The following is a 15,353-nucleotide window of genomic DNA, read 5'->3' as shown; positions in this document are numbered from 1 at the left end:
GTTTGAGCCGGTTCCTACCAGTCGTAATGGCTTTGAACCAGTCTGATGGTTTGAACTGGGCCCTACACTGCAGAAAGGATGTGGACAAATTGGAGTCCAGCTGAGGGCAATGAAAATGGTTCAGGGGCTGGGGGATTTGGGTTTATTTAATTTGGAGGAGCAGGGACAGAAGAGACTTAATAGCAGCCTTCAAACTCCCTGCAGGGTGGTTCCAAAGAGGATGGAGCTGGACTGCTTTGTGGTGGCAGATGACACAACAAGGAGCAACGGTCTCAAGTTGCAGCAAGGGAGGGTTAGGTTTGTCACCAGAGTTGTGAAGCCCTGCAACAGGTTACACGGGATCCGAGACACGGTGGACTCTCCATCTTTGGAGGTTTTTAAGAGCAGACTGGACAAAGCCTCGAGTGGGACGATAATCCCTCCGGTCTGGTCCAGCCTTCCTGTCTCCAATCCGATGCCACAAAGCACCAGCCGCTCCGCGATGCTGCACAGTCGCTTCCTCAAGGTATTCACTCCCACCGCCAGGCTCCTGGGTGCGACCCGCCCGTGGGATCTGGAAAGGAAACAACCACTTTCCCCTCGGCGCTTGAGGCTCCCAGGCCTTGCGGCCTTGCATCAAGGGGAGGCGCTGCGCTGGGCCGGGTCTTTGGTCAGCTAGAGTCTGGCTCGCCTCAGGCAGGGAGCTCCGCGTGAGGCTGGGCCTGCGCTGCCGGCGCCTGCCCCCAGCAGGGCCGGGGCGGGGCTGGGGGGCCGTTTGGCAGGGCACGCTGGGAGTTTCGAAGGCTGCGGCGGGGCCGCGCGGCCTGGGCCTGCCCCGAGCGGGAGAAGCCGGCAAGAAGCGCTTTGCCCTCCCGCGGCGGGTGGATCTGGCCTGGGACCCCCACCCAGCATAGCAGGGCACTGCAGAGGCGCGGGATGCAGAAGCCCTCCCACCGTCCCGCGCGCAGCCAATGGCGTCACGCGACAGGATTTAAATGCAGCTGGGAAGGGGCGGGGCAGTTGCCCAGCAACCGAAGGCGTCGGGGGCGGGGCAAGCTGGGCCATTCGGGCAGTTGCCTGCGTTGCCGCAGGCGGGTAGCGCGCTCCGCTCCGCCCTGCCCCGGTTGTTGCTGCGGATGGAGGCGGTTTGCGTTGGTCGGTGCCGGGACCCGCCCCGTCCGAGCCAAGTCGCCTGCTGCCTCCAGCGCTCCCGTGGCCGGAGCGCTGGCGACGACTGGGCAGGGGCAGAGGCAGGCTGCTACGGTGATAGTTACCCAGCCAGCACCCTCCTACCTGCCGGTGTAGGGATGGCACCAGGCGCTGGGACTTACCTGTTTTTGCCTCCTGTGCCAGGATAAGTACAGAAAAGCGGCGACCATGAGCTATGCGAGGAAACGCGAGTTGCAAAGAAGAGAAGGGTGCAGAGCAGTGACTCAGCCTGGGGCGCTTGAGATCCGCTGAAGGGTGTCGTGGGGTTAGCCCTCTTAGCAGAGTTAAGTGTGCAGACGTGATTTGCAAGATAAACTGGGAGCTTTCAGAGTTCATTGCAACAAAAGAGTTGCTCTATTGTCAAAAAATAGAGTGAAAATTAAGAGTTGACATTTTCTGAGGGTGCCTTGAGTCTAAAAAAAAGTGGGGGAGCAGGTTCTCAACATCAGACCCACAGAAATTGTCCTGTGAGGCTCCCCATGGCTCTGGAAATCCAGTGGTGAGAGAGCAGCAGCAATTAATACTGTCCCCCATCCTGCCAAATTCCCAAGCCTCAGGCAGCTGGTTTGGGGCTGAGCCATGCACCCTTTCCACCCTTGTATAGCCAGATTAGGGTCAGCTGCACTCCATATTTGGATTGGATCCTCAGGCAGGATCTGGCCAGTAGACAGCACGGGTGCAAAGAGCAAAACAGAGAATGGGACAGCTTATCCCCTTCTGTCCTTCACTGAAGCCTTGCTAATGGCAGGCAAATGAAATTGCCCTTGATGTCAGGCCTCAGACACACACACACATTCATACCACCCTCTTCTTACTAGGGCTTCTCACGCTCCATCCCTTCTCATAAGGTCTCCTTTACACATCAACAATTTGTACTGCCTTGCTTCCTCTTGGAGCGGGCCCCTTCAGCCATAGGCTTTAGCTAGCACACACCTTGGTTGGCAGACGTACCATCTTTTGGGCCTCTCCCACAGCCTTCACCAGGGTAGTGGCCAGCCAATTACCTGACCAGGGCCAAGCTTGCCCTGGCTCCTCCCATGGCAATTATACACACTCACACTGGGCTCCCAGCCCTCTGGTTTTCCACTCACTGGGTCTCCACATTTCTGTCCCCTCTCACTGGGGCCATGGGGCTTCCCTCCCCAGTGGGGGCTCAGGTGGCCATAGCCATGCCTGGTCCCCTTGTACTCAGTGTTGTGGGGGCTAGAGGTTAAGGCACCCCAACCCACCTTTCACTAGAGTGATAACTGGCCTGGTATTTCCTGGGGGCTCCCACACCACTGGGAGTCCCACCAGGCCACCCACTCCTGGCAGTGTACACTTTTAGGTCATGCCCAGGACCAGGAGCCTCCAAACCATCTCCCTAAGCTCCTGCCCATACCTCCAAGATGCTTCATGTAGCCTTTCTGCCTGGCCTGCCAGTGGTGAACTGCTCTATATAGGTCTCCAGAGTTCTAAAATGGCCACCATAATCAAGCACCTGCTGGCTGTTTGGCTCAGCCCTTAAAGTGGCAGGTACCAGCAGTGCTCTGCCACAGTTGGGAGAGGCAGTTACTTCAACCTCTATTTTGGGAGGAATCAAACGCTTGCTAGCAGCTGTAGCTTCAGTCATATAAAGGTGCATATTAATTGTACCACAAAACCTCAAAAATATTCTGAGGCATAAGCAAGATCTGATGCAAATACATGTGCATCTGTGCAACACAGATATGTCTCTGTTTCAAAATCCAGAAGTACTCATAGCCCTATGTTTGACTGTGGTCAAGCCACACCACTCAAACCTGATTTACAGCTGAGTCCCCAGCTCTCTGGCAATGTAAAGTTATGCAACTAATAACCCAAAGGGAAGGGGAAAACAAGGGTCTGTAGAAACCCTTACAGACAAAGAAAGAAGTAGCTTGGTTATGTTCACTTCTGTCAGCTGCTAACTGCTGACCCTAGTAGCCCTCTTGGTAATATTGGTATTGCAATAGCAGGTCCCTCTGGCCGTGTGCGATACTCTCTTGTTGTCTTAGCCTACACCCTAGTAAGAGTTACCTTCTCTTAATTCTCCATATTTATATGTATTGGCATTCTCCATACTTACATTAATTGACATTTTAATTTTCTGATATATACATGTAAGAAAGTATGCCCTATATTTCTGGACTCCCAAGGAAACATTATTGGCTGTTGCATTTCAGTGAACATAGCTAAAGGAGCATTTTATTTCATCCTTTTGGATGAAAAATCATCTGTTACCTTTAATGGTTGATCTTTAAACTATAATTGCTAGTTGACATTTGGCTTTCAGTTCACTTTAACTAGCATTAAATTTGCATCCAATTACAAATACAAAAGATGGCACTTTTTAAAACATTTTTCATTTTTAGGCGTTAATTGATTTCTATAAGAATATAGAGCAAAAGTTGAGTCAATTGATTTTTATACCTCTTTTTGTAAGATGACCAAAGAAGGAAAACTGAAATGTGTTTGTTTTCAAATCTTTTTAATCCCTTTTGCACGTGCAATGTTTCCGTAGCTCCCTACAGCCCCCAAACGAGCCATAGTTCCACCTGGTGCCCCACCCCCCAGTTGGGCAGTTCCTGCCCCAGCCCCACTCCTCCCTCACCATGGGGCGTTGATCTGCACCCCCTCCCCCCCCCCCGCTTTCCTCCCTCCTTCCCTTCTACCACAACAGACCAGCTGGAGGTAGCTCTTCAAGCTGCAGAGCTGTGTATTGGAAATCGGATCGGTATCGGCCCCTAAAATCTCACCCCTATCGTTTTCTAAAAGTGGTGACTGAGCACATACATGTTTCATGCCCTTCTGGTGATTCAGTGAGTCACTGTCAATAGCTCATTTTGGCTCAGCATCTAATTCTCTAGGTCTTTGTACTTTTCCATATTCTGCACTGTATATGAAAGATGCTAATTTTAAATACTTCAGTAGGCCAAACAACTCAACACAGGACTAGGGGTACCAAACACTTCCTATGATGTGGTAAACAGTGCCTGCTAAAAATACTTAATAACATTTCTGTACTGTTAATCAGTTTTATGTTTGGTACCTTGTTTTTTTTAAACAATATTGTATGCATCTTGACACCTAGAAATGCAGCATTCAAGAAAAGATCAACTTTGAAATCTGCATGCGAGAAGGAATCTGTAAACTGCTTACAGTGAGCACTCAAAAAAATTAAATTTGGCAAGCAGTTAAAAACCTGATGGTTTGCAACGCTCGTATACTTGTCTACAGGACAGAGCTCAAGAAACAAAAAGAGCCAATCACACATGCAACTGAAGGATGGTTAGTAGAAGTTGGGAGTTTTCTATTACAAACGGAGACTCTTGATATTCGTCCATTCAAAAAGGTCTGTGGTGGGAATTTTTGCTGATCACGAGCATGTATATATTTTTTTATAATATAACTTATGTCTGTCGGCTTCTGTATTGGTATCAGCAGAACTAAACCACTGTAATTATAAATCTGTTTTGTTCACGTTTAATGTCATTATGGTTCAGTCTGCTTAACTGTTATAGGATTGGACAAATGTAACAGTAGTCACAAGTAACAACAGAATAACAAAGGATTCTGAGATATAGCTGTGCGTACCCTGACAGATTGTATGTTTGTGGTTTTATTGTTGTTTTTTTTCAAAAAGGTAAATTGGTACTGTTACATTACAGTTTATCCTCAGATAATTAGATCCAAATAAAATCCCCAAACTTTATCACTGCATTAATGCTCCAGTCCAAATCTTCACTTTATAATTTCATTTAAAACTATCTTTTATTCTGTCAGAAATGAAATTTCAGATAATTTGGTTTTCAACTAGATGGTATTATGGATTTATGTATTAGCATTTAGCACATGAGTGTTGGTTGCCCCCATGGGAATGTTGTATTGATTACAGTGAATATGCCTAGAGTTGTCAGAGTGTATCTGGATGAACAACGCATGAAAAACCTTGTAAGAATACTTCTCACAAGTAAGGATGCCCTTATTTTTTAGTTTTCAGTATTTTCCTCTAAATTTCCTTTAATGGTAGAAACACAGTGGTTAATTGGTACCCTCTGCTGGCCACTTTAGTCAACTACATCAAAGTAATCAAAGTATAGAACTCCATTAATGAGAAGAAAAATCAGCAACTCCTGAGGGAGCTAAAGCATAAAAAGCTTATTTGCATAATGTTTCTCTGCAGAGTGGAATAGAACTTGTATGCAGTATTGAGAAGAGTGGTACAGAGTTACTATTTCTCTCAGATTATTGTTTTAATGAAGTATTCTATAGCAGCTTGGTGCAGAAACTCTTCAAGTATGTGCTTAGCGCTAATGAATTGTATCTATAGCAACAAACTTCTGTTAACACTCCACGTATAGAAATGTTGCTGTTTTTTATTGGGGAGGTGTGGTGGCGAGATGCCCCCACAGGCTCGTGAAAGGGAGAAGGTAGTCCCTGTGGGACCCAAACCCCACGAACAGTCCCCCCTGCAGGGGAAACTTACCTCCCCTGGGCAGCTGGAGCTGCAGCAGGAACTGCAGCCATGGCTGCACGAGCCGGCATTACACCAGCTGTTTAATCAGCTGTTTCCCAGGTGAGGAACAGCTGAGCTGATTGCAATGGCCATTCCGGCCACTGTGGGAAGATTTAAAAGCCCCACCTGTACCCAGGGGACGAAGCAGGTGGAGAGAAAGCAGGTAGAGAGGGAGCACACTGGCGGAGAGCACGCCAGGCATGCTGAGACTCCCGCTATAGAGAGCAGCAGTGCAGCCAGTGCAATGCTGGCAGGCGAAGTGGGGGGGGCAGTGGAGCCCCTTGTAGGAGATTGGGGGAAAGGACGCAACTTCACACCCTTCTTCTCCCCAGGGGTTTATTTCTTTTGAGAAAAATAAGAGAGAAGAGTTGTAACAGCAAAGAGCCCTACTCAGAGGCACTGGAGTAGGCACCAGCTTATGCACATATAGCTGGCCAGTCTCTAGGGAGGGAAGGCTACTTGTCGAGACAGAAGGGGCAGCCAGACAAGTACCAACAAAGCCCACCTGGATGTGGGACCCCACTCGAGGCAAGCTGTGGCCGAACCAGCAAGACAGGCACCATTGCTAGTGCCCATCCGGTTGGTGAGTGGATGGGGTGTAGGGGAGGCGGAGTCCTGTGGAACATCACACCTGAATCGTGAGTACTGCCGTATCCAGGGAGCCCCATGAAGAAGATCTCCACTGAACCCTCTCTTTATATAATAACATCAAGTCGTGGCAGGTGAGTTGAGGGGAGGAGCTCTACACCCAGCGGGTAGTACATCACTCAGGGAACCCCTCTTAAGGCACCTTACATCATCGTGGTGCATTGCCCCGGAATTTTTCGGCTTTAGCGGGACAGAGATCCCAACCCAGGCACCAGCAGAGATGCAGCCACCAGCGATAGCCCACCACAGTCAGTGGGGACACCAGCTAGGGACTTTAGTGATAGATCAGGCTCAAGCCATCTATCAAGGGAGGATGCCTGAGATTATGAGGCTGTCAAGGCAGCGATCCTCTATAGGCTGGAAATTTCCCCGGAAATTTACAGACAGGCATTTTGAGCACAGAAGCCAAAAGAAGCTAAGCGTCCCCTGGGCTTGTTGCAGTCTCTTCGGGATTCGCTTAACAAATGGTTACCGGCTGGCCGGTTCATCCGGGAGGGGGTGATGAACCAGATCTTATTAAAGCAGTTCCTCTGGGACCTGGAAGAAGACACCCAGAGGTGGGTACAGAGACACTGACCTCGGACCAGTGAGGAGGCCCTCCGCCTAGCTAAGGCCTTCGCAAACTCAGAAAATGAGAGAAGGTAAGGGTGAGGCACACGTGCCCCAAAGGAGAGCCCAGTGAGTGAAGGGGAAAGATGGATGGGTCCACGAAGAGGGGCATCGAGAAGTGTTGTGTGCTATCAGTGTGGACGAATGGGGTACATCTCTTGGGAATGCGGTCTGGTCCTGAGCAAGCTGGGCCACAGGCCAGCTGTATATATGCTGCCCCATGAGAAGGGCAAAGAGACAGAGAGGGGAGAGCCTATGTATTGTAGTTTTGGGCTCATTGCACAGGAAGGAGGATGAAGCCACCCCGTGGTGACTGCCTGGATCGGGGATGAGGCAGTCAGAGCAGCCCTGGATACGGGGTGTTCCCAGTCCCTGCTCTGCACAGATCTGGCCCTGCGGACAGGGAGGAAAGAGGCCGGACCCATAACGATGACATGCATACTGGGCTGTGTGGAAGAAATCAAACTTCACGTTGTGGTTGAATCAGAACTGACAGAGCCAGCGTTTCTTTATTGAGGGCTATACTGTGATCACAGGGAGAATTCCACACAGCAGGGGAATCACTCACTTGTCTGTTCAAAGGAATCCTCCCCCTCCCTCAGTTTCTAAGCATTTTTATACTTAAGACAGATAAAGAGAAAAAAAATACGACCTTGAAGAAACTAAAACAAACTTACTTAATTGGACATCTGTGCCCAGAGTAATAATGCAGGAATTTTTTTTTAATCTCAAAACATATAACTGAAATAAGCAGTATTAGCACTTCTGGTCTCTGTCTGTTTTTTTCTAGTCAGACAGGCCAAAGCCTGACTAAATTCACTTTAACAGTGGCGAGATGCATTTTCTGAGTTGTTATCTGCCTTTTAGGGTGATGGAGTTCTGTGGCCAACTGCGAGTTGGACTGGCACCTGCCTTAGCCTGTGAAATGATCCTCGGAAGAGAATGGGGACCGTTCTACATAGTGCTTGAACAGGTACGAGCTATGGAGAAAGAAAGAAAGTGGCTCTGAAGGGGAGAAAACTTAGCTGGTGAAAGCCCACCTCACCAGAGAGAAGTGGCAGGCAGTATTAACCTGGAACAGGTGGTTAGCGCAGCACAGTTCTGTCAGGTCCAACAAGAAGACCCGGAACTCCAGCGGCTATGGACCGAAGACCCCAGGGAAGGAACATTGCAAAGTCATCCTGAGTTAATCGGGAGGTATTATATCGGGTCCAACAGGGTGAGGAGGATGCCTCAAAAGGAGACAGTTAGTGGTCCCGTCCTCACTTCGCCACGCCATTTGGAGATTGGCTCCAGACTCCCCACTGGGAGGCCATTTAGGACACACCAAGACCCCAGGCAAGGCTGGTCCAAGACTTCTTTTGGCCGTGTCTACAAGACATCGTGGAAGATGGGGGACCGCTTGCCCAGAGTACCAAAGGGCTCAGGAATGGAAGCCACGTAGGGCACTGTTGCACCCCATGCCATTCTCCAGAATTGCACTAGACATAGTGGGCCTCCTACCCAAGTCGCACAATGGTTATCAATATATATTGGTTTTAGTGGCTTATGCCACCCGGTTCCCGGAGGCAGTACCACTTAGGTCCATTACAGCAAAACAAGCAGCGGAAGAATTACTAAAATGGATAGCGCGGGTCGGCATACTGTGTGAAATACTCACTGACCAGGGGACGAATTTCATGTCTGGCATGATGAAAGCCCTGTGTAAAACCCTCAGCATCACCCAGTTGAGGACATCAGTGTACCATCCTCAGATGAACAGTCTAGTGGAACAATTAAATGGGACAATCAAGCAGTTGCTCAGGTGGTGCTCGCAGGAAGACCCCCAGAGGTGGGATACCATCTTAATGCCATTGCTGTTCACCTTGAGGGATACCCCCCAGGAATCGATGCAGTATTCCCCATTCTAGTTAGTATACGGCCACAACCCTCAGGGGCTGTTACAGGTCGTCAGAGAAGAATGGGAAAGACCGGTAGGGTTCGGAATATCCACGGAAAGATACTGCCAAGAGTTGTAGGACTGGATCAGTGAGGCCCAACAGGTTGCCAGCCAAAATTTGAGGGCTGCCCAAGAGCAACAAGAAGCCCACTATAATAAGAAGACAAGAACCCAGACCTTCCACCCAGGAGATATGGTTTTGGTGTCGCTCCTGGCGACCTCGAGCAAGCATCTCACAACATGGCAAGGCCTGTTTAAAGTAGTTCATCGAGTGGGGCCAGTGGATTATGAATTGCTCAAGCCGGGCCACTGCCAGGAACACCAAATTTATCATGTGAACCTCCTTAAGGAGTGGAAAACTCCACAGGGCTGGCTGGTGCAAGAAGAGGAGGTGGGGAAAGACCTGGGACTGTTCTGTCCTGTGTTGAGTGAATTCACAGGGGAAGAAAAAAAAACAAAAAAACAAAACACTCAGGTAGGCTCTGGAGCGGTGAGAGACGTGCGGGTGAAGCCTGCTGCGCCCCCGCTCCCCGAAGCCCCCCAGACACCCCCTCAGCAGCCGCTGAGCCCCCTGCCGACCCCCAGCACAGCCGGAGGTAAGCGGGCTCGTGGTGGGAAGGGGTTAACTCCTCGCTTGCTGGGAGGAGGCCGCTGCCTGGTGCCGGGCCGGGTCAAGCCCCCGCCCAGGCCCCTATTTGGCCCAGCCCCACAGGGAGCCGCGCGACCGGAGCCGCGTGAACAGCTGCGCAAACAGGCACCCGAGTTAGCGTGGAGTTCGCGCAGGAGAGGGCGCGGGAGGGCACGAGACCCTGCCTGCGACCCCCCCAGCCATAGGCAGCCCCAGCCGTAGCCAGCCTACCAGAGGCATGACACGGATGGGCACGCGCCGCACCCCTTGGGTCCCCTCGGGCTCTGCGGCCCCTTCATTGGCCACCTCAGAGACAGCCACCCAGACGGAGCCCATGGTTCCGGGCTCCACGCAGATGGAGCCTCTGGCTCTTGGCTGCGGGGGCTGCCTGTCCCTTTTTCAGGCTCTGGGGCCCGGGAGCATGGCCACCTCCCCTTGCGGGGTCTGCTTCCTACTGGGGTCTCTGGCGCGCCAGCTGGAGGAGCTCCAGGCCACAGTCCAGAGACTGCATGCCATCAGGGACTGCGAGCAGGAGATAGACTCCTACTGCCAGGCCCTTCTCCCCGGGGAGCCGCAGGGGAGAGCTCCGTCTCTCTCCACGACTAAGGAGGACTCTGGGACCTCCCGCTCTGCCCAGTCAGGGGCATGGACTAAGGTGGTCAAGGGCCCGAAGGCCCGCCGCGCCAAGGCCCCTCCCTTGCCGGGGCTTAGCAACAGGTTTGCACCTCTTGCAGCCCCGGCAGAGCCTGCTCAGTTGCCAGCTCCCGCAGGCAACCCAGGCTCGACCGCAGCTACTGCCCCCGCTCTCCCCAAGACAAAGCGAAAGGTGTTTGTTGTGGGAGACACCATCCTGCAGGGCACTGAGGGGGCAATCTGCCGCCCTGACCCCTGAGCCCAGGAAGTCTGCTGCTTCCCGGGGGCCCGCATCCGAGACATTGCGGAGAGGATCCCGCAGCTCCTTCGGCCCACAGACCACTACCCCCTTCTCCTTATTCACGTGGGCACCAAAGACACGGCTCGGAGAACCCCCAGCCAGGTCATGAGGTGCTACAGGGAGTTGGGAGCGGGGCTTAGGGGTCTGGGAGCTCAGGTGGTGTTTTCGTCCATCCTCCCAGTCTCGGGCTATGGGCTGAGGAGGGAGAGGAGGATCCACGCAGTCAACCAAAGACTGCGGCGCTGGTGTCATCGGGAAGGATTTGGCTTCCATGACCACAACCCGCTTTTTGGCGAGAGAGGCAGCGAGCTGCTGGGAAGAGATGGCCTCCACCTCTCTCCCCTGGGGAGGAGGCTCTTCTCAGCCAGGCTGGCTGACCTGCTCCACCGGGCTTTAAACTAAGCCCGCGGGGGGGATGGGGGGACTGCTGCCACTGCTGGCCCACTGAGCACCTTTGCAAAGCCAGCGGACCAAGGCACTTAAGGGAGCCCACCCCTGCCCTAGCTCTGGCACAATCTGTGGGCAAGGCAAGAGCCCCCAAGGGCACACTTGCCTGCCTGTACACTAATGCCAGGAGCCTGGGCAACAAGCAGGATGAGCTCATCCTCCTGCTCAGTGCAAAGAAATATGATGTCATTGGGATAACGGAGACCTGGTGGGACTCCACCCATGACTGGACCATGGGTATAGAGGGCTATACCCTGTACAGGAGGGATCGTGTTGACAAAAGGGGCGGGGGTGTAGCTCTCTATGTGAAGGAAAGCTACATGTCCCTGCAAGCTGATGTTGGCGACCGGCATGAACAGCTAGAGACCCTCTGGGTAAAAATTTGTGGGGAATTCGGCACAGGGGACACAACGGTGGGAGTCTACTACAGACCTCCCATTCAAAGTCCTGAGCTTGACCGGGAGTTCGCCCGGGAGCTGACTGAGGCCGCTTGCTCCAGGACCTTGGTTGTCATGGGTGACTTCAATTACCCTGACATCTCCTGGGAAGATCACTCAGCAAAATCTGAGCGGTCGCAAAGCTTTCTCTCGTGTGTGGATGACCTCTACCTGACTCAAGAAGTCTATGGGCCAACAAGAGGCAAAGCGCTGCTCGACCTGGTACTGGCTACGGGGGAGGACCTAATCAGCGACCTAGTGATCAATGGAAAGCTGGGTGACAGCAACCACGAGCTGATCACCTTCACCATCCGCCGTAAAGCTGGCAAGTCATGAATGCTCGAAGTATGGGGAAGAAGCAGGAGGAACTCGCCCTCCTCCTAGCTGTCACCAGCCCTGACATAGTGGGGATCACAGAAACGTGGTGGGACTCATCGCATGACTGGGCGGTGAGTGTCAAGGGCTATAGGCTATACAGGAGGGACAGGATAGGAAGGAAAGGTGGAGGAGTAGCACTCTACATCAAGGAGGAATATACTTCCTCGTCAATTAGCAAGGGGGTAGAGGGGGGGCACTCTGAGGTGCTCTGGGTTAGAGTAAAAGGCAGTCCAGGGGATAGAGACTTAACGGTGGGAGTCTACTATAGACCTCTCAACCAGGGAGAAGAGCTCGACCAGGAATTCTTAGGTCAGCTCACAGAGGCAGTGAGGAATAAGAATGTGGTCATCATGGGGGACCTGAACTACCCAGACATCTGCTGGAAAGAGCAGTCAGCCAAGTCTGACCGCTCACGTTGGTTCTTAGCCAGAGTACAGGACCTCCATCTAACCCAGGAGGTGCACAGCCCCACCAGGGGAGATGCCTTGTTGGACCTGGTGCTGGCCACGGGTGACGACCTGATGAGGGGGCTGCGGGTGATGGGCCACCTGGGAGACAGTGATCATCGCTTGCTGGAATTCACCTTCCAGCGTAAGGTGGCAAAGGGCTGTAGCAAGGCAACAGCCCTAGACTTTAGGAGGGCTGACTTCAACAAGCTAAGGAGGATCGTTGGGGAAGCGCTGAGGACCCAGAGGGGAAGGGAGCCAGATGTCCAAGGTGAGTGGTTGCTCCTTAAGGAGACGATCCTCCATGCCCAAAGGGAGGTAATCCCAACAAGGGTCAAAGGGAGCAGGAGGGCACATAAACCCCCATGGCTCACTAGGAGCATCCGGGAATGTCTCCTTGCTAAAAGGGAGGCATACACCCAATGGAGGGATGGGGTCATCACCAAGAAGGACTATGTTACAGTCGCCCGAGGATGTAGGGGGGCAGTCAGGAAGGCCAAGGCAGAGATGGAGATAGGACTAGCTTCCTGGATTAAGGACAATAAGAAGTCCTTCTTCAAATACATAGGGGATAAAAAGAGGGTCCCGGGTAATGTGGGGCCCCTGCAGGACACGATGGGCAACTTAGTCGTCATGCCAGATGACAAAGCTAACATATTTAACGATTTCTTTGCCTCTGTCTTCCTAAGTAGGGACCAGTTCAACCACCTCCCTGCTGGGCCCCCCCCGGGCCCCGGGAGAGACACGCCTGGGCCAGGGGTTAGCGAGGAGTTCGTTAGGGTACTTCTGGAGAGGATGGACGTGTTCAAGTCCGCTGGTCCGGACGATCTTCATCCTAGGGTTCTACAGGAACTGGCCGAGGTCATTGCGGGACCCCTGGCGCGGCTCTATGAGCACTCGTGGTGCTCTGGTGAGGTGCCAGAGGACTGGAAGAGGGCCAATGTGGTCCCTATCTTCAAAAAGGGAAAAAAAGAGGACCCGGGAAATTACAGGCCAGTTAGTCTTACCTCAATCCCGGGTAAGCTCTTTGAAAAAATTATCCTGGCACACATCCAGGAGGGCTTTGCGGGGGAATGCATGCTCAGGGGCAACCAACATGGGTTCATCAGTGGCAGGTCTTGTCAGACCAACCTGGTGGCCTTTTACGATCAGGTCACCAAATCATTAGACGCAGGGGTTGCTGTGGATGTAGTCTTTCTGGACTTCCGGAAGGCTTTCGACACTGTCTCTCACCCTGTCCTCATCAAAAAGCTGGGAGACTGTGGTGTCGATGCCCACACAGTCAAATGGGTCGCTAACTGGTTGGAGGGCCGCACCCAGAGGGTGGTAGTGGATGGGTTCTTCTCGACCTGGAAGGACGTGGGCAGTGGGGTTCTGCAGGGCTCGGTCCTCGGGCCCGCACTGTTCAACATCTTCATCAGTGACTTGGATGACGGGGTTCAAGTTTGCTGATGACACTAAGATGTGGGGGGATGTGGGTGCACTAGAAGGGTGCAATAGGCTACAAGCTGACCTTGACAGGTTGCAACGGTGGGCGGATGAGAATAGGATGGGGTTTAACACTGATAAGTGCAAGGTGTTGCACATGGGGAGGAAGAACCGGCACCACACTTACAGGTTGGGGAACTCCCCTCTTGCCAGCACGGAGACGGAAAAGGATCTTGGAGTCGTCATTGACTCCAAGATGAACATGGGCCAGCAGTGTGGGGAGGCAGTCAAGAAGGCCAACCGTACCCTGTCATGCATCCACAGATGCATCTCGAGCAGGTCCAGGGAGGTGATCCTCCCCCTCTATGCAGCACTGGTCAGACTGCGTCCAGTTCTGGGTGCCACACTTCAAGAGGGACGTGGACGATATGGAAAGAGTCCAGAGGAGGGCCACTCGTATGATCAGGGGTCAGCAGGGCAGGCCTTATGAGGAGAGGCTACGGGACCTGAACCTGTTTAGCCTCCACAAGAGAAGGTTAAGGGGGGACCTTGTGGCCTGCTACAAACTGGTCAGGGGGGATCAGCAGGTATTGGGGGAGTCCCTGTTCCCCCGTGTGCTGCCAGGAGTGACCAGGAATAACGGTCACAAGCTGGCGGAGGGTAGGTTTAGATTAGATATTAGGAGGCGCTACTTCACAGTCAGGGCGGCTAGGGCCTGGAACCGGCTTCCAGGGGAAGTGGTGCAGGCTCCTAGCCTGGGGATTTTTAAAAGGAAGTTAGATGAGCACCTTGCCGGGGTCATCTGACCCCGGTGCTCTTTCCTGCCAAGGCAGGGGGTCGGACTAGATGATTTACCTAGGTCCCTTCCGACTCTAGCTACTATGAAACTATGAAACTATGAAGTGAGTCAGCAACACAGAAGTCCTTGACTTCAGAAAAGCCGACTTTGACAAGCTCAAGAGACTAGTCAGTCAGGCCCTCAGGGACCATGACCCCAGGGAGATGGGAGTTCAAGAAGAGTGGTTGCTTATCAAGGAAGCGATCCTCAATGCACAAGCTAAATCTATCCCAATACGGAGGAAAGGCAGCAAGAACGCACAGCAGCCCCCCTGGCTCTCCAGGGACCTAGCGGACCTCCTGTGGCTAAAAAGGAAAGCCTACAAAGGATGGAGGATGGGATTCACCTCCAAGGAGGATTACTCCGCGCTGGTCCGGTCCTGCAGGGAGCAAACCAGGAAAGCCAAGGCTGCAACTGAACTCCAACTAGCTTCAAGCATCAAGGACAACAAAAAGTCCTTTTTCAGATATGTGGGAAGCCGGAGGAAAAGCAAGGGCAACGTTGGATCCCTGCTAAACCAGATGGGGCAACTGACAACTGACGCCCAGGAAAAAGCCAACCTATTAAATAGGTACTTTGCGTCAGTCTTACCCTCCAAACAAGACCTACCCGCAACAAACCCATGCTGGCTATCCCTTAGAATGTTAGCCTGGGCCAGTCCCTCAAGGATGGCCTCCTTAATAAACTTTTCTAGGATCTTCCCCAGGATAGAATTCAGGCTAATGGGCCTGTAGTTAGCCAGATCCACTCTCCTCCCTTTTTTGAAGATCAGCACCACATTGGCCTTCTTCCAGTCTTCGGGCACTACACCAGAGCACCAGGAGTTTTCAAAGATCCATGCCAGGGGCTGGGCTATGACGCTCGCCAGCTCCTTGAGTACCCTGGGGTGCAGATTGTCAGGGCCAGCTGACTTGAAG

The 15,353-nt window shown here is 52.5% G+C and overlaps 1 protein-coding gene across 1 annotated transcript in view; it reads left to right on the top strand.

The window, feature by feature from the left end:
• Positions 1–481: 481 nt before the first annotated feature.
• Positions 482–15,353, top strand: part of RTKN2 (rhotekin 2) — a 65,158-nt gene continuing 50,286 nt past the window's right edge. The window contains 3 exon segments of the mRNA XM_090058709.1: positions 482–505; positions 4,280–4,493; positions 11,269–11,283. Of these exon segments, the coding sequence (XP_089914835.1) occupies positions 482–505; positions 4,280–4,493; positions 11,269–11,283 (253 nt within the window).

This window comes from Crocodylus siamensis, chromosome 7 (genome assembly GCF_052110815.1).
Source record: "Crocodylus siamensis isolate JL-2025a chromosome 7, ASM5211081v1, whole genome shotgun sequence".
NCBI lineage: Eukaryota > Metazoa > Chordata > Crocodylia > Crocodylidae > Crocodylus > Crocodylus siamensis.
This window is presented reverse-complemented; position numbering and strand designations above follow the sequence as displayed.